The 20,064-nt window shown below is 71.1% G+C and overlaps 4 protein-coding genes across 7 annotated transcripts; 3 read left to right on the top strand and 1 right to left on the bottom strand.

Annotated features, from left to right (window-relative positions):
- On the top strand, window positions 1-3,764 carry PRKAG1 (protein kinase AMP-activated non-catalytic subunit gamma 1). Of its 4 annotated transcripts, XM_068663666.1 has the most exons (12): window positions 1-95; window positions 291-369; window positions 1,141-1,244; window positions 1,370-1,451; window positions 1,533-1,591; window positions 1,683-1,728; window positions 1,838-1,892; window positions 1,984-2,110; window positions 2,456-2,621; window positions 2,743-2,780; window positions 2,873-3,019; window positions 3,127-3,764. In XM_068663666.1, the coding sequence occupies exons 1-12, from the start codon at window positions 90-92 to the stop codon at window positions 3,229-3,231; spliced, it is 1,014 nt and encodes a 337-aa protein (XP_068519767.1). In that variant the 5' UTR covers window positions 1-89; the 3' UTR covers window positions 3,232-3,764. The 4 variants fall into 4 exon arrangements, with proteins under 4 accessions (XP_068519767.1, XP_068519766.1, XP_068519764.1 ...); XM_068663665.1 differs by having other exon boundaries at window positions 1,370-1,591; XM_068663664.1 differs by lacking the exon at window positions 291-369 and having other exon boundaries at window positions 23-95.
- Window positions 3,765-3,890: 126 nt separating this feature from the next.
- Window positions 3,891-6,246, top strand: DDN (dendrin). The gene is made up of 2 exons (XM_068663667.1): window positions 3,891-4,855; window positions 4,967-6,246. Exons 1-2 carry the CDS (start codon window positions 4,686-4,688, stop codon window positions 6,030-6,032), a joined length of 1,236 nt encoding a protein of 411 aa, XP_068519768.1. The 5' UTR covers window positions 3,891-4,685; the 3' UTR covers window positions 6,033-6,246.
- Window positions 6,247-10,678: 4,432 nt separating this feature from the next.
- Window positions 10,679-15,558, bottom strand: WNT1 (Wnt family member 1). Its single transcript, XM_068663587.1, has 4 exons — window positions 12,834-15,558; window positions 12,274-12,527; window positions 11,828-12,093; window positions 10,679-11,573 (listed from the first exon to the last, which is right to left on the bottom strand). The coding sequence occupies exons 1-4, from the start codon at window positions 12,932-12,934 to the stop codon at window positions 11,085-11,087; spliced, it is 1,110 nt and encodes a 369-aa protein (XP_068519688.1). The 5' UTR covers window positions 12,935-15,558; the 3' UTR covers window positions 10,679-11,084.
- A 354-nt stretch (window positions 15,559-15,912) lies between these two features.
- Window positions 15,913-19,380, top strand: ARF3 (ARF GTPase 3). The gene is made up of 5 exons (XM_068663388.1): window positions 15,913-16,042; window positions 17,115-17,297; window positions 17,412-17,522; window positions 17,737-17,861; window positions 18,294-19,380. The coding sequence occupies exons 2-5, from the start codon at window positions 17,150-17,152 to the stop codon at window positions 18,453-18,455; spliced, it is 546 nt and encodes a 181-aa protein (XP_068519489.1). The 5' UTR covers window positions 15,913-16,042; window positions 17,115-17,149; the 3' UTR covers window positions 18,456-19,380.
- Window positions 19,381-20,064: the final 684 nt, after the last annotated feature.

Below are 20,064 nucleotides of genomic sequence, written 5' to 3'. Positions count from 1 at the left end.
GCTTCCGGTCACGTGGGCAAGTGCTGGCGGAAGACGCCGCCGAGAAGCGGGCGGAAGTGGGGCGGCGGGACGGGACCCAGAAGGGGGCCATGGAGGTGGGGGCGGCACCGGGAGCGGGACCGGGGGGGGCGGGGGGGGGGCTGACGGGACCGGGGGGGCGCTAAAATGACAGGGGGGGGGCTAAAAGGACCGGGGAGGGGGGGTTAAAGGGACCGGGGGGGGGTCCCGGTAACGGGAGCGGCGGTAACGGGAGCGGGGCCGCGCCCGGCCCGGTCCTTGTCGGTCTGCAGGATCCCGGCCCCGGCCCCGGCCCCGGCCCCGGCCCGGCCGCGGGGAGCCCGGCGGAGCAGAGCCCCCCGGGGCCTGAAGGTGACGCCGCGGCTGACCCCGGGGCCTTGCGCTGGGCTCCGGGAGGGGGTCACGGGGGGTAGGGGGGGGGGTCCCGGTGTTGGGGTGTCCCCTTTTAGGGGGTCCCGGTGTTGGGGTGTCCTCTTGGGGTGAATGCTTCTTGGGGTGTCCCGGTGTCCTCTTGGGGTGTCTCGTGTTTTGGGGTGTCGGGGTGTCCGGGTGTTGGGGTGTCCTGTGTTTTGGGGGTGTCCCGGTGTTGGGGTTTGTCATATTTTGGGGTGTCCTGGTGTTGGGGTGTCCCATGTTTTGGGGGTGTCCCGGTGTTGGGGTGTCCTGGTGTTGGGGTTTGTCATATTTTGGGGTGTCCTCTTGTTGGGGTGTCCCGTTATTGGGTTTTCTCGTGTTTTGGGGTGTCCTTTTGTTGGGGTGTCCCGGTGTCAGGCTGTCCTCTTGTCGGGGTTTCTCATCTTTTGGGGTGTCCTCTTATTGGGGTGTCCTCTTGTTGGGGTGTCCTAGTGCCCTGGTGTTGGGGTTTCTCATGTTATGGGGTGTCCTGGCACTGGGGTGTCTTCTTGTTGGGGTGTCCCAGTGTTGGGGTGTCCCACGTTTTGGGGTGTCCTGCTGTTGGGATTTTCTAATATTTTGGGGCTGTCCTGTTTACCAGTGTCTCATTTTTTGGGCTGTCCCATTACCGGGTTCTCTCATGTTTTCGGGGTGTCCCGGTGTTGTGGTGTCTCATGTTTTGGGGTGCCTTGTGTTTGGGGTGTCCCCCCTCACGCTGCGGGTCCCCAGGGGAGCCTCGCCGCGGCGCCTACACCGCCTTCATGAAGTCCCACCGCTGCTACGACCTCATCCCCACCAGCTCCAAGCTCGTCGTCTTCGACACTTCCCTGCAGGTGGGGCCGGGGGCAGGTTTGGGGTCGTTTCTCCGCCCCCGTTAAGGTTTTACGACCTGGAACGGGGGGGGGACTGGGCTGCCTGAGGGTGCCCCGTCCCCCCCCCGTGACGCCCCCCACGGCAGGTGAAGAAGGCTTTCTTCGCGCTGGTCACCAACGGCGTGCGGGCTGCCCCGCTGTGGGACAGCAAGAAGCAGAGTTTTGTGGGTGAGCGAGCGGGACGGGGGGCTTGCGGGGCTGTGGGGGGGGGCCAGCAGGGGGGCTCTGCTCACCCCGCCTGCCCCCCAGGCATGCTGACCATCACCGACTTCATCAACATCCTGCACCGCTACTACAAGTCACCCATGGTAGGGCCGGCGGGGGGCTCTGTCCCCACGGACCTGGGGTCTGGCTCCTGCCGGGGTCGGGGTTAACCCCGGGTTTTCTGCCGGGGCCCAGGTGCAGATCTACGAGCTGGAGGAGCACAAGATAGAGACGTGGAGAGGTGAGGGGGGCTGCCCCCGGCTGCTTCCCCCCCCCCCCCACCCCCCAAACCTCGTGGCTCTGCGTCCCGCGGCGCCGCTGCCCCCCCTCAGCACCTCCTCTCCCCCCAGAAGTCTACCTGCAGGACTCCTTCAAGCCGCTGGTCTGCATCTCCCCCAACGCCAGGTACCCCCCTGCGGCAGGGAGGGGGCTCAGCTCGTGGCGGCCCCGGGTGCGAGCCCCCTTCCCCATCCTCCTCCTCCTCCTGCCCCCGCAGCCTCTTCGACGCCGTCTCCTCGCTGATCCGCAACAAGATCCACCGCCTGCCCGTCATCGACCCCGACTCCGGGAACACGCTCTACATCCTCACCCACAAACGCATCCTCAAGTTCCTCAAACTCTTCGTAAGTCCCAGCCCTGCCCCGCGCGGTGGTGGCGGCGGTGGCGGTGCCAGCACGCTCCGGGAGGCCGAGGTGGGTGCAGCTCCGGTGCCTGGGGCGGGTACCAGAGGTATTCGAGGTACTCGAGGTGCTGCCACGGGCACCCCGCCGCCCCCTGCTAGCGCCAACGCTGCGCCGTGGCCGCCCGGGGGCCGCGCTCCCACCCAGCCCTCTCTGCTTTCGCTCCTAGGACCCCGGCCCAGGCCCCCCGTGAGCCGGGGCAGCCGGAGCCGGCAGCACCGCGGGGCCTGGGGCGCGCCGGGCCGAGCCAGCGTCAGCACTGTCCCCCCCTCCCCGTCCCCCCTGCAGATAGCGGAGGTCCCCAAGCCCGAGTTCATGGCCAAGACGCTGGAGGAGCTGCGGATCGGCACCTACGACAACATCGCCGTGGTGCGGACCAGCACCCCCATCTACGTGGCGCTGGGCATCTTCGTTCAGCACCGCGTGTCCGCCCTGCCGGTCGTCGATGATTCGGGTGAGGAGGGGGCGCGGCACGTGCCGGCTGTCCCTAAATGTCACCTCGGGGTCGGCACCGGCCCCTGGCACGCGGGACCAGCCCCAAACGCGCCTCTCACGGCCCCTTCTCTCCCTCCTAGGGCGGGTGGTGGACATCTACTCCAAATTCGACGTTATCGTGAGTACCGGGGGGGGACTAGAGGCTGGGTTGGGGTGAGGGGGGGGCCGTGTGGGGCCCGGCTGCATCCCCAGCACCTCTCCCTGCCCCAGAACCTGGCGGCCGAGAAGACGTACAACAACCTGGACGTGACGGTGACGCGGGCGCTGCAGCACCGCTCCCACTACTTCGAGGGCGTCCTCAAGTGCTACAAGCACGAGACGCTGGAAACCATCATCAACCGCCTGGTGGAGGCCGAGGTAACCCCTTCCCTTCCCCCCCCCACACCCCACCCCGGGCACCAGCTTGGGGCAGGTGGGGCCCGGGGGTCCCCGCGCCAACCTCAGCCCCTCCGTGTCCCCCCCAGGTGCACCGGTTGGTGGTGGTGGACGAGAGCGACGTGGTCAAGGGCATCATCTCTCTCTCAGACATCCTGCAAGCCCTGGTTCTCCCAGAGGGCTCCAAGCCCTGACGTGGTGGCGGGGGGGGGGGCTCAGCCTGTCTCGGTGCCCCTGCCCTCCTCTCCTGCCCCCCGCCCCCCCAGGATCTTGGGGAAGGCTGGGGGGGTCCCCACTCACCAGCAGCATCCAGCAATAATCACCACCGTGGGGCTCCCCGGGCAGGGAGAGCCCCTGGCTCCCCCCCGGAGCCTCGCTGTGCGCCCTGCGCCCACATTGGCCGTGCCGGGGGGGCGCTGGGTCAGCCCCCGGCCCCCCCAGGGGTGCTCCCCATGGGGCACCGAGCCCGGCTGGGAAAGGGCTGCGTGGAACCGGGCCGCGATCAGCCCCCTGCGGGCTGGGGCTGTTCCACAAGTGGCTCCCGGACCCTCGTCAACCCCCCCCCCACGGGGATTTGTCCCGTTCCGTTTTAATTGTTCCGTGTTAATTGTCCCCACTCGGCTCCGTCCGGCCCAGGGCTGTCCCCGGGCCCCTCACTGCTGCGTCTTCACCTGCCACCGCCTCGTGTGCGGGGGGAACCCGCGAATAAACACCGACCTGGCACCAACCCGGCCTCGCTGCGGGCTCTGTGGGGGTCACCGGTGGAGGGGGTGCCCCAGGGAAGGGGGTTCGGCCCCTCCCTGGGCTCGGGGGAATCTGCTGAGCTCACCCAGACCCTAAATCCCTGTTTGTTCCGCCCGTGGCTTTTCTAAAAGGCCGGGATTGGGGACGGGACGGGGAGCGGGCAGGCTGCGGGGACCCTCCCGGCACTGAGATAAGGGGGGAACCAGGACTGAGGAAAGGCAGCGGAGTCCGGTGGGGGGCTGCGACCCCCTGGGGGTCCCCACAGGGCTTGTGGGGGGGTCACCGGCCACCCCAACGCCAGGATCTGCCGTCGGTGCTGCCCGGGGGAGGCGCGAGGCTTGGCCATGCTGAGCGCGGCACATTCCCGGCCGGGGGGGAGGCCGAGCGCAGCCCCTGCCACCGCCAGTTCCGGGGTCCGGCGCGGGGTCCGGCGCAGCGTTACGAGGTGAGGGCCGCGGGGGGAGCTGGTGGGGGGCCAGGGGAGCCGAGTGCCGTACCGGGGGCTGGTGCCGGTGCCGGTGCCGTTGCCATGCCGCCGCCGGAGGGTTGCTAAGCTCCGCTCCGAGCCCGCGTGGGCTGCAGCGCTCGGTGCCAAACCCGGCAATCGCCTCGCGCTGTCGCAGGGGGGGAAGGGATCCCGGGGGGGGTGAGGGTGTGGGGGACACGTTTGGCCCCCCCCTGGGACAGCCGGCGACACCGGGACCCACACACCCTGGCGGGGCCGTGCCCTGCATCCCCCCGGCCTGGCGGTGCCACCGGGTGGCTCGGGGGTCCGGGGGGGTGCACGTGCGGCGGTGGCTGCGCCTGTGCGGGCGGGCGCGTGGCTCTGCCGAGGCTCCACCGAAGCGGCAGCACCGGGCCCCCCCTGGCCCCCCAGCACCGGCAGCCTCCGGTTCTCCGGGCTATGCTGGGCGGCCCGGAACGGGGCGCGGGGCGCCTGCGGATCTGCGAGCGCACCAAGCTGCTGCTGGTGGAGATCAACACGGTCTCGTGTTGCAGCCCGGCCACCGGCATGGCTGCGGGGTGCCGGCCCGCGTCCCCCTGGACCTACCGGAGCTTCGCCGGGGAGTACGCGTGAGTAGGGCCAGCGGGGTGGTGGTGGTGGGGGGGGGGGGGGGGGGGGGCTCCGTCCCGTGCCCCCAGCCCCTGTGCGCGGCGCCCTTCACGCCCCTCTCTGTCTTGCAGGTACCTGGAGAAGCGTTTGGTGGCGGAGCTGGCCCCCCCTTGGCCCCCCGTGCCCCGCGGTTGCCCCGTTGCCACCCCCTGCCCGCCACAGGACTTCACCTACCGGCCCCCCCCAGGCCACGAGAGCCGGCCCCGGGCCCCCCCAGCTCGCTGTACCCCCGAGGGGTCAGGGTGCAGCTCCCCCCGGGGCCGGCACCCAGCAGCCCCCCCCCGCAACCCGGTGCCGGGGGGCAAGCTGGGCCCCCCCAGCTACGAGACCCACATGCGGCGGATGCAGGCGGCCCATGTGCGCCGGGGGGGGCCGCCCCCCTACATCTCGCCCCCCGCCTACGACGCACCCCACCGCACCCTGCAGCCCCGGCCACGCAGCGGTCCCTGGGGGCCACGCAGCCCCCCCGCCCCGGCACCAAGGGGCCGTGGGGCTGTGCTGGGGGGCTGGAGCCACACGCTGCCCCGGGCGGCCACCGAGGTTGGGTCCCGGCGGCCCCGTGGGCTGCAGACCCCCCCTGGAGGAGTGGGACCCCCCCGGCACAGCCAGACCTTGCCCCGTGCGGCGGCTAGCCGGGAGCGGGGCCCAGGGCGCAGCGGAGGACGGCGGGGGCAGGGGGGGCACGTCCTCATCGATGCCACCCGCGTGGTGGTCCGGGCCCAGTACGTGCCCCCCCCGCAGCGGCAGCAGGTCCGGTACGCCGGGGGGAGCCCTGGGCCTGCCGCCCCCCCGGGCAGCCCCCCTGCATCCCCCAAAACCCACACCCCTCCAGCAGCACCCTCGCCCCCCCGCCAGCCGCCGTGCAGCCCCCGGGGCCCCAAGCAAAGCCCGGGGCCAGGAGGGGGGCCCCGGGGACGCCCCCCCCCGCGGCGGCCGGTGCTTTACGCCCAGGCGCTGCGGGAGGCCGTGTCCCGCATCCGGCGGCACACGGCGCCCGACTCCGACTCGGAGGCCGAGGGGGGGTCCGGGGGGGGCCGGCGGTGGCCGTGCCGCGACGCCCTCGCCTACAGCAGCAGCAGCAGCAGCCTGGAGAGCACCGGAGCCCCCCCCGGAGCCGCCAGCCCCACCCGAGCCTGAGGGGCGGGGCCTGGAAGGGCGTGGTGCGATGTGGGCGGGGCTTGGGAGGGTGTGGTCGGAGTGGGGCGGGGCCTGGGGGGGTGTGGTCCATCTGGGGGCGGAGCTTGGGCACGGTTTTGGCGGGCCGGGGGTGGCGCCGACCCCAATAAAGGCTGTGGGATCCCACTGCTGAGCCTCTGCCCTTTGCATGCATGGGGATGGGGGGGGCTCAGCCCCAAAGTGGGGGAATCTAGCCCCAAAAATGGACCCAAACCGGGGGGGGACCTGGCCCCAAATGCGCCCACCGCAGGTGTCCCCCCCACCCCACCCTGGACTTTTGGCTCTGTCCCCATCCCTAGCAAGGACCTGGGATCCCCCCCGTGGTCCCCCAGCCCCGGGGGACCCCCCGCAGCCTCCCGAAGCGTCACGGCCCCCCCTGGGCCCCCCCTTCCCGGGTCCCCCGTAATGAGTAGGTGCCTGCGCCGGGGCGGCCCTCGGGCTGGCCCATGGCCCCGGGACTGACGTCAGGGCCGGGGGGGGACCCCGGGTGAGTCACCGGGGGGGGGGGGGGGACCGTTCTCCCCCCCACCTCCCCAGGACGGCCGCCACCTCTTAGTCACGCTGCGGGGGGGGGGGGAGGATCCCCGTGGCCAGAGGAAACCGCAGAAATAACGTGTCCAATTTGCACGTTATTTAAAAACCGGCTCCTCCTCCGCCCCCCTGCGCGACCCTGTCATTATCCTGGTGACACCGGCCCGGAGGTCACGGCGCGGGGCAGCCGCCACTGCGGGGGACCCAGGCGCCCGGGGGGGGCTGCACACGGGGCTGTCCCAGGCCACGTCACCCCCGCACTGGCACAGGGCCCCGAGGTGGCCAGCACGGCTGGGGGGGGGTCCCGCACATGGCCCAGCACGGCTCAGGATGGCCCCATTTGGATTAACAAAGCTTGGTGATAGCCTGGTGTCGCTTGGCACGGTTTGGCACAGCTTGGCATGGCTGGCACAACTCAGCAGCCTGGCACAGCTCACCACAGCCTGGCGCAGTTTGGCACAGCCCGGCATGGTTTGGCACAGCCTGGCACAGCTCAGTACAGCTTGGCACATATTGGCACAGCTTGGCACAGCCTGGAACAGCTCAGCACAGCCTGGCACGGTTTGGCACAGCCTGGCACAGCTCAGTACAGCTTGGCACATTTTGGCACAGCTTGGCACAGCCTGGTATGGTTTGGCACAGCCTGGCACAGCTCGGCACAGTCTGTACTGCCTGGCACAGCCTGGTACCCCTTGGCACGGCCCATCTCGGCTGTGCCCACGACCCCCCGTGTCCCACAGCCCTTCCCGTGCACGCCACTGCCCAGACTCTTGCCGCCCCCCAACCCAAGGAAACGAGCCGCTGCTTCGGACCCCCCCGGCCCCTCGCGCCGTCCCCCCGCTGCCGGCAGATGTCGCAGCGCAGCCAGTGACAGGTGGGACAGGGAGGGGGGACAAATAGGGGGGGGTACCGGGGGTCCCGGCCCAAGCGCAGGGAATGATGCGAGGGGACCGGTGGGACCCTGCCCTTGGCATCGCCATGGCGGTGCCACCCCAGCCAGGACCCCCAGGGACAGACGTGGCCACGCACGAGTGGCCCCCAGGGAGCTGTGTCCCACGCACACACTGGTCCCAGCGATGTCCCCAGGCAGCTGTGACCTCCCCCCCGGGTGGTGCTGGCCCTGCCATGGCCCACGCGTGACCACCGTGTGCCTGCGGTGCCGGTCATGCCGGGGCTCGCGTGGCCACGCGGTGGCTGTGGCACGACACACGCGTGCTGGCCGTGGCCCTGCGGAGCTGTGACCAAATGTGCCCATGGTGCCAGCTGTGTCCCTGGTGTGCAGCGGCCAAAAGGTCCCAGTGGTGACCCCAACGTCTGGTGGCAGCAATGGCAACCCCGTCCCTAGTGCGCGGTGGCCACGGTGCCAGCCCTGTCCCCGGTGCGCGGTGGCCACGGTGCCGGCTCTCCCAGGCCGTGCGGAGGAGCTGGCGGGAGGGGGGGGGGGTGCGGTGAATGCGGCATTGTTGCGCGGGGTTGGAGTCACAGATAATTACCTCAATTAGTTACAATGGAAGAGTAATAAATACAGGCTTAGCGGCTCCTACCCCACTGCGGCTTCTCAGATTAATCCAGCCCGGGCGAGCGGAGCTGAAAGGAGTGATGGACAATTCATTAAACTCGCCGAATGCCGCACAAGGCACCCGTGAAGGCCGGCGTTAGCCCCCGGCGGCTCCGGCTTTGTCCCTAATTGTTCGTCTCGGGCATTGGTCACCTATCGGGGAGTGGGTGACGGCGACGGTCCCCCCGGGGCTGGCATGCCCGGGGATTAGAGGCCAGCCCTGCCACGGTTGCTGGGCGCGCTGGCCCCGCGCCGGAGGAATGCAGCGGCCGAGGGGGGGGGGCGGCCGGACAAGCCGGGCGCTGGTGGGGCGCGGGCGCGAGCACCCGGGGCGAGGGGGAGCCGGGACGGGGCTGCCACGGGCTCGTGGGATGGGGACGGGGACGGGGATGTTCCCGCAGCGGGCAGTGAGCTGTCCCTCTGTCCTGAACCTCTCGGGCACGGCCCTGTCCCTCTGTCCTACATCTCTTAGGATGTCCCTCTGTCCTGAACCTCTGGGCACGGCTCTGTCCCTCCGTCTCACATCTCTTGGCACTGTCCCTGTCCTTCTGTCCTGCGCATCTGACCACTGCCCTCTCCCTCTGTCCTTCACCTTTGGGCACAGCCCTGTCCCTCTGTCCTGCACCTTTCAGTTTTGTCCCTGTCCCTCTGTCCTGCACCTTTCAGTTTTGTCCCTGTCCCTCTGTCCTGCACCTCTGGGCACACCCTTACGCCTGCTTCACCCCGTCCCTGCAGGCCCCCGCCGGCAGCAGGTCCGGCTTGCGGCTGCCACCCAGATGTTGCCCGGCTTCCCAGATGTGACGGGCTGCCCGAGGCGGGGCCGCCCTTTCCCCGCGCCGGCCCCGGCGCTGCGCCGGGAGCTATTTCCAGCAGCCGGGTGTATTTGTTCAAGGTCTGCACCCTGCAGCCGGGCACCCGCCCCGCGCCCGGGGTGCCCCTGCCTGCCCGGGGGTCGCGGCTGCCCAAGGTGCCCGGCGGTCACCGGCGCGCAGGAAAAGCTGAGTAACAGAGGTGACTTATAAGAATGTCATTATCTATATTCCTGACTCGCTACCGCAGGAAAACAGGCTATTTTCATGCCCTGTGCGTGTGCAGAATTTAGCAGGCAGATAACTCCCGGCAGGCGGGAGATGCTCGGAGGGTTATTTCGGGCTGTGTTCCTTTCCAGTCCTTTTTTTCTCGCCTTTCTTTATTTTATTTTACCACGCCAGGCAGTGTTTTTACCTTGGCACGGACAGCGGGGCCCCTGGGGTTTTTTCCCCCCCGCCTCCCTTCGGTCTAAACATCAACTTTTCCACTATCGGCCCTGGGGGATATTTCTGGCCGCGGAGTCAGCCCGCAGCCTTTGATGTGCACTCCCCGGGGCCCCGCGAGGTTCCCGGCTTCAGCCCCCGGGCAGCCGGGGCTGCGGGAACCCTCCCGGGGGCTGGCGCTGGCAGGGCCGGGGGTCCCCAAGCAGGGCCAGGTCCCAGCCCCCTCCCCAGGGGCTGGATTTTGTCGGGGCACTGTGGTGTCCCCAATGATGGAATTAATTGGGGACAGGGTTTGCAGCCCAGCGCTTCACCCTGCCCTGTCCCAATGGGAACTGGGTTCTGTGTAGTTGGGAGGTGCCCAGCCCAAGGGGAGACATGTCCCGGGGGGACGCGCATCCGGGGGGGGGGCACCTGTCCCGGTGGGAAACCCGTCCTGGAGTGTGCTTTTCCCAGTGGATGCTCACCCTGAGGGTATGCCCACCCCCACGGGATGCTTATCCCTAGGGAAAACCTATCCCAAGGGGATTCCCCCCCTGGTTCTGGGGGTGAAGCCTGCCCCAGGGGGATGCCCACCCCGCAGGATGCCTGTCCCAGCGGGGTACCCCTGCTGCTCGGTACCTGCCAGCCACGGAGCTGCCCCCCACCTTTGCCACCTCTTTTCCCACTCCAGCTGCAGCCAAGCCCCACGCAGGGCTGTGGGACCGGGTGCAGGGCCAGTGGCCGGTGCCGGCCCCCACGGTCCCGGCCCCAGTAACCTCCGTGCCCTCCCTGGCCCCCCTCCTCCCCCAGAGCCGAGGGGAGCCGTCAGCCCTGGCCAGGAGCGGTGATGGACGATGCTCATTCCCTGTCTGCCGTCTTGTACCTCCCGTGGCCGCTCCCGCTGCCTGGCCCCGGCGGCACCAGCCCCGGCAGCCCGGCAAATTCCAGCGCCGGGGATGCTGCAGCCCAGGTGCCATGGTGATGGGCGCCACGGCCGTGGGGACAGGCGCCACGGCAGGGACAGCCGGGATGGAGACGGGGCACGGCGGGAGAAAGGAAGGGGAGGGTGGCCCTCCCTCTCCAACACTTGGGGAGGGCAGAAGGAAAGGGAACGTGGGATGGACGGACGGACAGACAGAGGGACTGATGGACAGGGGATGGGTGGTGGAGGATGAGGAGGGAGGCAGGGGTAGGTTGGCCGGCGGGGGCGGTTTGGGGGACATTGCTCCTCAAACTGCTGCTCCCCTCCCACCCTGGAACCCCTGAAAGAAAACGGGGCAGGACTGATAAAAATATATCCTTTATTCTTCTCTAGAGGCTATCAGTGACACCTGTAACAAAGCATTATTATTATTATTATTATTAATTATTATTATCTGTAATTATAAAAAAACAGGGCCTGGGGCCAGCGAAGCGCGGGGCGAGTGGGGAGCCCCGGCATCAAACCGTCCACAATAAATATTTTATTTACAGCGAGAAGAAAACCCCGCGGAGCCAGCAGGGGCCGGGGGCAGCCGTGACCACGCGCGGCGCTGGACACCCAGGTTGGCTGCTGGCCCTGGGGTGGCTGCTCTGCTCCGGGGGGGGGTGTCCCAGGGCGCAGCCACACACCCGCCCATGGGCGCCTTCCATCCAAGCGGGCACCCGTCATGGGGGGCGGCGCAGACCCCCTCCGGGGCAGCGCGGGGGGGCTCACAGGCACTCATGCAGCACCTGGGTGTTGGTGCAGTTCAGGCAGCTGACGTGGCAGCACCAGTGGAAGGTGCAGTTGCAGCGCTCGGTGACGCGCTGGGTCCGCGTGCGGTACCCGCGCCCGCAGCACAGCAGCTCGCACCCGTCCAGCCCCGGCGAGGAGCTGTTGCAGAAGCGCCCGGCCGTGCCCGCCGTCCCCATCTTCCCGCTGTAGGTGCAGAAATTGGGCGACTTCTCGAAGTAGACGAGGTCGTGGGGCGAGGGCGGCTTGTGTGCCGGGTTCTCGGGCTCCAGGTGGTGCAGCTCCACCCGCGAGGCCCGGTTGCTGCCCTTGTTGCCGTAGATGACCCGCGAGGCGCCGTCGAAACGGTCCTTGAGGACGTCACCCACGGCGCGGAAGGTGGGCAGCCGCATCCAGCACGTGCGCACGGTGCACGAGCCCGACATGCCGTGGCACTTGCACTCCTGGCGCATCTCGGAGAAGACTGTCTGTGGGGAGAGGGGGGCACAGGGTGCCGTGAGCAGCCTGCGCCCCCCACCCTGGGACCTCCGCGATCCCACAGCAACAGGGACCCCGCAGGATCTGTCCCCACAGTATTAGGCGATGTTGAGCCCCCCCAAAGCCAACTGGGAAACCTCTTGGTGGTTTCCAACCCACGCAGGGGGATGAGCTGGGGGTCTCCACAGCCATGCCCAGCCCCAAACCCCACCCCGGGACTGCCCGAGGCCCCCGGTGCCCTCACCATGCGCCCGGCCTCGTTGTTGTGCAGGTTCATGAGGAAGCGCAGGTCGCGGCCCTTCTCGCTGGAGTCCACAAACTCCCTCCCGAAGAGCCGCCCAAAGTCAATGTTGTCGCTGCAGCCCCCCCAGTGCCAGTCGGGCCCCCCAGGGCCACGGCGCCGGTAATCGCAGGTGCACGACTCGATGGAGCCCTCCGAGCAGGAGCGGGCCACCGAGTGCGTCACGCCGGCGCTGGTGATGGCGAAGATGAACGCCGTCTCCCGGCAGCCTGCAAAGGGGAGCGGGACCTCAGGGGCTGCGGGGACCCCCAGAGCCCCCCAGCCCCAGCAGCGCCCTGCTGGGGGCAGGCGGGTGGGAGACGGCTGAACCCAGGGGGAACCTGTTGGGTGCTCCCACGCAGGGAGATGCGGGGAGCCCCCCGCCGCCTCCCGCTGCCCCGCAGGCTCACCCCGGTTGACGATTTTGCCGAAGATGTTGGGGCCCTGGGAGGTGGGGCAGTTCCAGCGGCGGTTGCGGAATTGCCACTTGCACTCCTTGATGGCGGTCTGGAGGCCGGAGCTGACGCTGTGCAGGATGCCGGGGTTCTGGCGGATCAGTTTGCGCTGCTTGCGGCTCAGCAGCTGCAGGCTGGGGTCCAGCACCAGCTGCACGTTCTTGGAGTCCGTCAGCAGGTTGGTGGAGGAGGCCACGTTGATGATGCCCCTGCGGCACACACGGGGCTCACGCCAGGGCTCCCGGCACCCCGCTCCCCGCCGCCACCGGGGCACCTCCTCCGAGGGCAGCCCCCGCCGCTCCCTGCCCCGCACCGGGGGCTCGGTGCCACCGCTCCCACCCACCGGGGCAGCGCGGGGGTCGCGGCTCTGACCCCCCGACGGTGCCGGGCGCTGCCCCCAAGCCGGGCGCACCTGCGCTGCCGCAGCCCTGGGGCGTGCGAGCCGGGACAGCGGCGGGGCCACCCGGTGCCGGTGCCAGCCCCGCTCCCTTCCCGGTCCCGGTGCGGGCACTCACCACCATCGCCCGCTGTTGTTCACCGCCAGCGTGTTGGAGAGGGAGGAAAACGCCAGCGCCCAGAGCGTGCGGAGGGCCAGCAGCAGCGCGGCGGCTCGCATGGCTCCGGCGGCCGCGGGAGGCCCCGGCAGAGTGCGCGGGCGAGCGGCCGCCGGGGTATTTATGGTGCCGCGGAGCCCCCGGCCCGGCCGCTACATCCACGCGTGTTTCCGGACGCGCGGGGCGCGGGCAGGGCGGGCGGCTCCGCCGAGGGCGGCCGCGGAGGGGCCGCGGACAGCGCCGAGCGGGCGGCACCGGCACCGGCACCGGGGCCGGTGCCCGGGGCCCCGGGCGCGCGGCGTCGGGCGGCCCGTGCGCGGTGCCCGGTGCCCGGTGCCGGTGCTCGGCGGCTCCCCGGGGTGGCGGCGCGGCGCGGCTCGGCTCGGCTCGGCGGGTGCGCAGCGCTCAGCACCCGGGAGCATCTTCCAGCCCCTTCCCTCTTATAGGGGCGGCGCGCAGGGTCCCCATGGGCCGGTCCCGCGTCCTCGCCCTAACAATGGGGAGCGGCGGAGCCGCGGCACCTCTTATGGGGCGGCCGGAGCGGCGGCGCCGGGCCTGTCCGTCACGGCCCGGATTAGCCCGGCGGGTGGCTGCGTCCCGGCCCGCCGCCGCCCGACCCCGTGCCGACAGCGCGGCCGGGCCCCCCCCGGCTGCCCCCGAACGCCCCCCGCCCGGCTCCGCGCTCCCGCTGCACCGGCACCGGCGGGGGGAACGGGGAACGGCGTCCCGGGCCGGGCCGGGGCAGCTCCGGGCGCAAGGGGGGAGCAGAGTCCCGGGACAACCCGGGACAGCTCCCGGCGCGCGGAGGGAGCGGGGACCCGGGTTAGCCCGGGATTTCCTGGGCCAGCCTCGGGCACACGGGGGAGTGGAGAGCCGGGAATTCCCGGGACAGCTCCGAGCGCCCGAGGAGAGCGGAGACCCGGGACAGCCCTGGAGAAGCCGGGACAGCCCGGGACAGTCCCAGGGCACATGGGGACAGCAGAGACCCTGGGCAGCTCGGGTCAGCTCGGGGCACAGAGGGTGAGCAGAGACCCGAGACAGCTCGGGACAGCCCGAGGACGCCGGCCCGGGACCCCCGATATTTTGGGGGTGGGAGACGCGGGGCCGGGACCGCCCCGGGGCCGCTCCGGTGCCCGCGGAGCCCTGTCCCGGTCCGTACCCGGAGCTGTCCCGGACACCGACCCCGTCCCCCAGGAACACGGCCGTGGGCACCCGGGGGGCTGCAGCCCCGTGGGGGCGTCCCGGCCCCGCACGTCGGGGGGCAGAGGAAGGAGCAGGGGACGGAGGGACACGGGGCGAGAGGGGGCTGGGGGGGGGCGTGGGGGGCGGCGTGGTGTGCCCGTGGGTGCCCGGGGGGTGCCACCTCGTGGCTCTGGCAGGGCCAAGGCGCTGTCCCCGCTGTCCCCCACCCGGGGGTGGTGGCTGAGCCGCTCTGGGAGCCCCTTTTGTGGAGGGGGGGGGCACGGAAGGGAGCGGGGGGGGGGGCGCTTAATCCCCCCGGCCGCGGTTTCCCCGGACCAGTCATGCGGAGGGCTGGATTAGCCCCGCTCGGCCCGTCACGGCCCGCACCCCTCTGACACTTCCAATTAAAGCCCGGACAAAGCCTGGGGCCGCGGGGGGGCGGGGGGGACACGGACCCCCCCTCCCCATTGCACCCCAACCGGGGGTAGGGTACCGGCCCCCTCCCTCCCTCCTCGTCTCCATCCCCCTCCCCGTGCCGGGAGGGGCTGCCCCGGCGCTGCGGGGGCTCCCGGTACCCTCTCCCCTTGCCCCCCGCCCCCCATCTCCGGTCCCCATTCGGGTACCGGGGACCCCCCCCAGGGCGCAAACGCCCCCCCTCCGTCCCTCCCTCCCTCTCCCCGCTGTCCCATCCCGCCGGCTCCCCCGGTGCAGGTGCCCCCGGTCGGGCGGTGGCCGGGCCAAGCGGTGGGCGCGCCCTCGGGCCGCCGCCCCGTCGGGGCTCCCGGGGGCTGAGGTCAGCGGCCGCGGGGAGGCCCCGGGGCGCGGCCGGGAGGGCCCTGCCCGGGGCCGTGCCACCAACGGTGGGGCCCGACCCCCCCCCTTATACCGGGGGGGGGCTGCTCTGGAGGTCTCCCACTGCGCCCCCCCCGTCCCCGAACTCTTCGTCCCCGTGCTGCCTCCGGTTCCCCCCACACCCTCTCTCCTCTCCCTTTCCCCGTTCCCGGTCCCCCCCCCCCCATGAAGTCCCCGTTGCCCCCCCCCGCCCTCCCGGGGCTCCCCCCTCTGCCTCCCCCCAGCCGGTGGCACCGGGGGGCGGTGCTCGGGACCCCCGCCCCTTCCCGGGGCGTTGTCGGGAGCCCGGCAGCGCGGGGCGGCTCCTGCAGCCGTCGGGGCTCCCGGTGCTCCCGGTGCTCCCGGTGCTCCCGGTGCTCCCGGCCTTACCTGCCGGGGCGGAGGGGAGCCGGGGCCCGGGCTGGGAAGGAGCCGCGCGTCCGGTCCCGTCCGTCCCGTCCCATCCCGTCCCGTCCCGTTAGGTCCCGTCCCCTCCGTCCCATCCCATCCCACCCGGTCCCGTTCTATCCCGTCCCGTCCTGCCCGGTCCCGTCCGTTCGTCCCCTCCGCCCCGTCCCGTTCGCCCCGTCCGGTCCCGTCCCGTCCCATCCCATCCGGTCCGGTCCCGTCCCGTCCCGTCCCGTTAGGTCCCATCCCCTCCGTCCCGTCCTGTCCCATCCCGTCCCTCGACGGGACTTTACCGGTGCCCGGTAGCACCGGGACGCCCCCTCCAGCACCGGCCACACGGCCCCCCCCCCCTCCATGCACTCCCCAGGACCCCCCCTCCCGTGCACCCTCGACGCCCCCCTGCACCGCCAGATCCCCCCCACGCCCCCCCCCATCCCCGACGTGCCCCCCCCCATCACCCCCCCCTTCGATGCAAGCCCCCCCCCCGCGCTGCTGCATCCGCTGCCATGGAAACGGCCGGCACCCCTCGCCCCCCCGCCCCACCTCCCGGGGCCGATATTGGGGGGGGGAGTTTGAGGATGGGGGGGGGGGGAATTTTTTTTAAAAAAATTAAAAACGGGGGGGGGGGGGGAGAACCGGGAGCTCTCGCGAGATCGGCGCGCTCGGGCCTCCGCTTCCGGCGGCGGGAGCGGTGCAGAGTCAGCTGCGGGCGGGGGCGCCACCGGCACCGGCACCGGCACCGGCTCCAGGTGCGGGGCTCGACGGGGGGGGGGCGCGGCGGGGCCGTTTTCCCTCCTCCCCCCCCCCCCCCTCGGGGGAAGGGGCGCTGCCCGCAGCGGGGCGCAGCGTGGGAGGAAGAGGAGGAGGAGGAGGAGGAGGATGGAGGGGGCGGGGGGGGGGCGCCGTGCACCGGTGGGCGCAGTGCGGGGGGGGGGATGCAAAGTGAATGGGGGGGGGGCATCGTAATGGAGGGGGGGTATTGAGGCTGGGGGGGGGTGATGCGGTGACCGGGGAGGGGCGCGGTGTGATGGGGGGGGGGGCGTGAGGAGCGCTCGGGGAGGTGCAGCACCGGGGGGGGGGGCACGGTGCGGGGGTGGGGGGTGATGCGGGGGGGGCGCAGCGTTTTAGGGCCGCGTTGCGGTTCCGGGGGGGGAATGCGGGGGGCGGTGCGTTGGAGGGGCGCAACGCGGGGGGGGGGGGGAGCGACCCCCGCACACACACACGCACACACCGGGGGGGGCGGCAGGGCCTGGGGGGGGGGCGTGGGGCGGGGGTCGGTGCCGCGGGGGGGGCGCGGGGGTGTGCAGGGGGCGGTGCGGGGCCCCCCTGGGGGCGGGCAGAAGATGTGTGGGGAGGGGGGGCTGGGGCTGGGGGCGGCCCCATCGGTGGGGGGGGGGCGTTGGGGGGGTGGGCTGGGCCCCCCCCTGCTTGCTTCAGGGCTCCTGCAGGGCTGGGCGGTGCACGTGAGGGGGGGGCGTGGGGGACCCCCCCCTTTAATTTGGGCAGGGAGCCAGCCCCGTGCCTCAGTTTCCCTCCGTGGGGTGCCCTGGCTTGGCCCCACTGTAGGGCAGTGCATTGGGGGGGTGGGCACACCCCCAGAACAACCCCCCCCCAAAAAAAAAATCTGCACACGGGCAACCCCAATGGGCTGCACGGCCCCAAGGGGGACCCTGGCACTGGCTCCCACCCTAAACCCCGTAGCACAGCCCACCTCTACCTGGGATCTAGGGCTCAACGCAGCCCCCCCAGGGGTTGTTTTTTTTTTTTTTTTTGGGGGGGGGGACCACCCCTGTCCCCAGCGCCCGCCCTGTGCCCCTGCAGGATTCGGCCTCGCCGTCAGCAGCGCCGCCGTCACCATGGGCAACATCTTCGGGAACCTGCTGAAGAGCCTGATCGGGAAGAAGGAGATGCGGATCCTGATGGTGGGGCTGGACGCCGCCGGCAAGACCACCATCCTCTACAAGCTCAAGCTGGGCGAGATCGTCACCACCATCCCCACCATCGGTGGGCACTGGGGGGGGCATGGAGCTGGGGCTGCCTCGGTTTCCCCCAGCTGGGATCTTACCCCCCCCCCCATGGGGTTGCCCTGAGTTTTCCTCCTCTCTTGCTCCCCGCCAGGGTTCAACGTGGAGACGGTGGAGTACAAGAACATCAGCTTCACCGTGTGGGACGTGGGTGGGCAGGATAAGATTCGGCCCCTCTGGCGGCACTACTTCCAAAATACCCAGGGTAGGTCCCCGCGGGGCCGTGGGGGGGCACGGATGGGGCCGTGGGGGGCGCACGGGGCTGTGGGGGGCGCACGGGGCCATGGGGGGCGCACGGAAATTGGGGCCGTGGGGGGCGCACGGGGCCGTGGGGGGCGCACGGACAGCAGGGGCGTCCCGGGAATGGCCGCATCCTGAGCTCCCAGCACCGTTGGGGGTGTCTTCGTCTCGCCCCCCAGGGCTGATTTTCGTGGTGGACAGCAACGACCGGGAGCGGGTGAACGAGGCGCGGGAGGAGCTGATGCGGATGCTGGCGGAGGACGAGCTGCGGGACGCCGTGCTCCTCGTCTTCGCCAACAAGCAGGTGGGGCTGGGACCATCCCCGGGTGTCTGGGTCGTCCCCCCCCGTGGAAGGACCGTGCCCACCCCGGTGACATCGGGGCCGGTACCCAGTGACACCCGTGGCAGGACCGTGCCCGTCCCCGAGATGTTTGGGGTGGTCTTTTAGCAGCCCCCTGCAGCGGATCCGTGCCCACCCCCTCAATATCAGGGCCGTGAGCTCCCATGGCGGGGCCGTGCCCGTCCCCACGGTGTCAGGGTTTCCGTTTAACCCCCGTGGAGTTTCATTTGCCCCCCCCCGTGGCAAATCCGTGCCCAGCGTCTCCGCACCAGGAGCGGCGTTGACCTCCTGGAAATTGCGCCCATCCTCGCGGCGTCGGGGCTGGCGTTGGCGCAGCTGGTGGCATCACGGGGGGGTGCGTGACCCCCCCCTATAACCCCTCCACCTCTTCCCTAGGACCTGCCCAACGCCATGAACGCGGCGGAGATCACGGACAAGCTGGGGCTGCACTCCCTGCGCCACCGTAACTGGTACATCCAGGCCACCTGTGCCACCAGCGGGGACGGGCTCTACGAGGGTCTCGACTGGCTCGCCAACCAGCTCAAAAATAAGAAGTGAGCAGGCGGCCGCCGGCCCCGGCCCCCCCTCCCCGCACGCCCCACCCGGCCCCCCCAACCCCCGGGGGCTTTGCCAGGCCCCCCCCTGGCCGGCCGGGGCCACCCCTTCCCTGCGCCCCCGGCCGCCCCCTCCCCGCCCCGGTTGGGTTTTGCTTTCTTCTGGCACCGGTTGCTGTGGGGTTTTGCCTCTTTTCTCTGGGGTCTTCGCGGTTCCCCTCGGATCTCGTGTGTGCGTGCGTGGAAATATATCTATATATAAAGTATCTGGGGGGCCGGGGGCCCCCCCCTGCCGGGGCCGGGGGCAGAGCCCTGGGGAGGGGGACAGGGAAGGGGCCCACGCAGGGTCGGGGGCGTGCTGGGGCGCCTCGTTCCCGTCCCCCTCCCCGTGCATGTCCCCGTCCCCCATCCCCTTCCTGTGGACCAAATGTGGGGGCCCCCAGGGCAGGCGTGGGGGCAGCGGGGCCTTGTGGGGAGGGGGCATTGGGACCACCCTTCACCCCCAGAACGTCTCCCAGCCCCGTATGCTCCCCCCCCCACCCGGGGGTCCCACACGTCCCCAGCCCCCCCGATGTCACTTCGAGGCAGGTCTCCTCCCCGCGGCGCGACCCCCGGGGTGTGCGGGGGGGGGAACGGGGCGGTCCCTGCGGCTGTGCCCTCTCCCCCGGCCGCCTGCACCCCCCCCCCATGCCAGCATAGTGATTGTATGTCCCTGCCCCTCACGGACGGACGGACGGACGGACGGCCCCGTACTGTAGCCCCCTGCCCCCCCCCTCCCCGGCACTGTATTTATACCCCTGGTCTGTGCTTGGTGTGACGTGTCGCTGCGGCTCTGCCCCGTCCGGGGACGTGTGTACTTGCCCCCCCCCACGCCTGAGACGCTGGGTGACCCCTGGCCCCCCCCTTGGATATTAAACATGTTTTATGTAGCGCTGCCCCACGGCTCTTCTTCCGCAGCCCCCACGGTGATGGGAGGGGGGGGGGGGGAGGATGAACGCCTGGTCCTGGGGAGGGGGCTGGTGATGGACAGCCCTGGGCTGGTTTTAATTAGAAAGAGCTTAGCGGGGCGAGGGGGGGGCCAGTGGGGGGGCGGGGAGGGGATCCCCCCCTTCCCAGGCCCATCTTTAAGGGAATAGGGGATGAAACGGTAAATCCCATTAGCGTTAATCCCGGCCGGGGTGTGGGGACGGTGCCAGCGCTGGGCTGGGTACGAATGGGGCTGCGCCCCCCCCGGTGTCCCCCCCACTTTGGGCCAGGGGCTCCTCGGAGTCTTCCTTGCTGCCAACGCCGCTGTCCTCATCCCCGTGTCCCCGTGAGTCTGGGGGTGTCACCACCCCGCTGTGGGTGGCACGGGGCTGCCGTGTGGGTTCCCCGGACACCGGGGCTCCTCCGGGACGGGGTCTGGAGCTATAGGGCCGGGGTCCCCGCTGAGGATGGGATGCGGTGGGGGCGTGGGGCAGCCGGCACCCCCAGCCCGGAGCCGACACCGGCGCGTTCCCACCGGCCGTGCCGGCGGCTTTGTCTGGCGGAGGCCAGCCCCGTGCTGACCCCCCGGCCCTAATCCCATTAGCTCCCGGCCCCCGAGCCGCCAGCCCGGCTTCGCCACCTCTCGG

This window comes from Anas acuta, chromosome 29 (genome assembly GCF_963932015.1).
Source record: "Anas acuta chromosome 29, bAnaAcu1.1, whole genome shotgun sequence".
NCBI lineage: Eukaryota > Metazoa > Chordata > Aves > Anseriformes > Anatidae > Anas > Anas acuta.
This window is presented reverse-complemented; position numbering and strand designations above follow the sequence as displayed.

Coding starts and splice junctions, on each gene's coding strand:
- PRKAG1 (XM_068663665.1), top strand. Junction 1,245..1,369: donor TCTTCGACACTTCCCTGCAG/GTGGGGCCGGGG, acceptor CCCCCACGGCAG/GTGAAGAAGGCTTTCTTCGC. Junction 1,592..1,682: donor GCTACTACAAGTCACCCATG/GTAGGGCCGGCG, acceptor GCCGGGGCCCAG/GTGCAGATCTACGAGCTGGA.
- DDN (XM_068663667.1), top strand. CDS start 4,686: ATGCTGGGCGGCCCGGAACGGGGCGCGGGGCGCCTGCGGATCTGCGAG. Junction 4,856..4,966: donor AGCTTCGCCGGGGAGTACGC/GTGAGTAGGGCC, acceptor TCTGTCTTGCAG/GTACCTGGAGAAGCGTTTGG.
- WNT1 (XM_068663587.1), bottom strand. CDS start 12,934: ATGCGAGCCGCCGCGCTGCTGCTGGCCCTCCGCACGCTCTGGGCGCTG. Junction 12,528..12,833: donor AACAACAGCGGGCGATGGTG/GTGAGTGCCCGC, acceptor TGTGTGCCGCAG/GGGCATCATCAACGTGGCCT. Junction 12,094..12,273: donor CGGCAAAATCGTCAACCGGG/GTGAGCCTGCGG, acceptor TCCCCTTTGCAG/GCTGCCGGGAGACGGCGTTC.
- ARF3 (XM_068663388.1), top strand. CDS start 17,150: ATGGGCAACATCTTCGGGAACCTGCTGAAGAGCCTGATCGGGAAGAAG. Junction 17,298..17,411: donor CACCACCATCCCCACCATCG/GTGGGCACTGGG, acceptor GCTCCCCGCCAG/GGTTCAACGTGGAGACGGTG. Junction 17,862..18,293: donor TCGTCTTCGCCAACAAGCAG/GTGGGGCTGGGA, acceptor CCTCTTCCCTAG/GACCTGCCCAACGCCATGAA.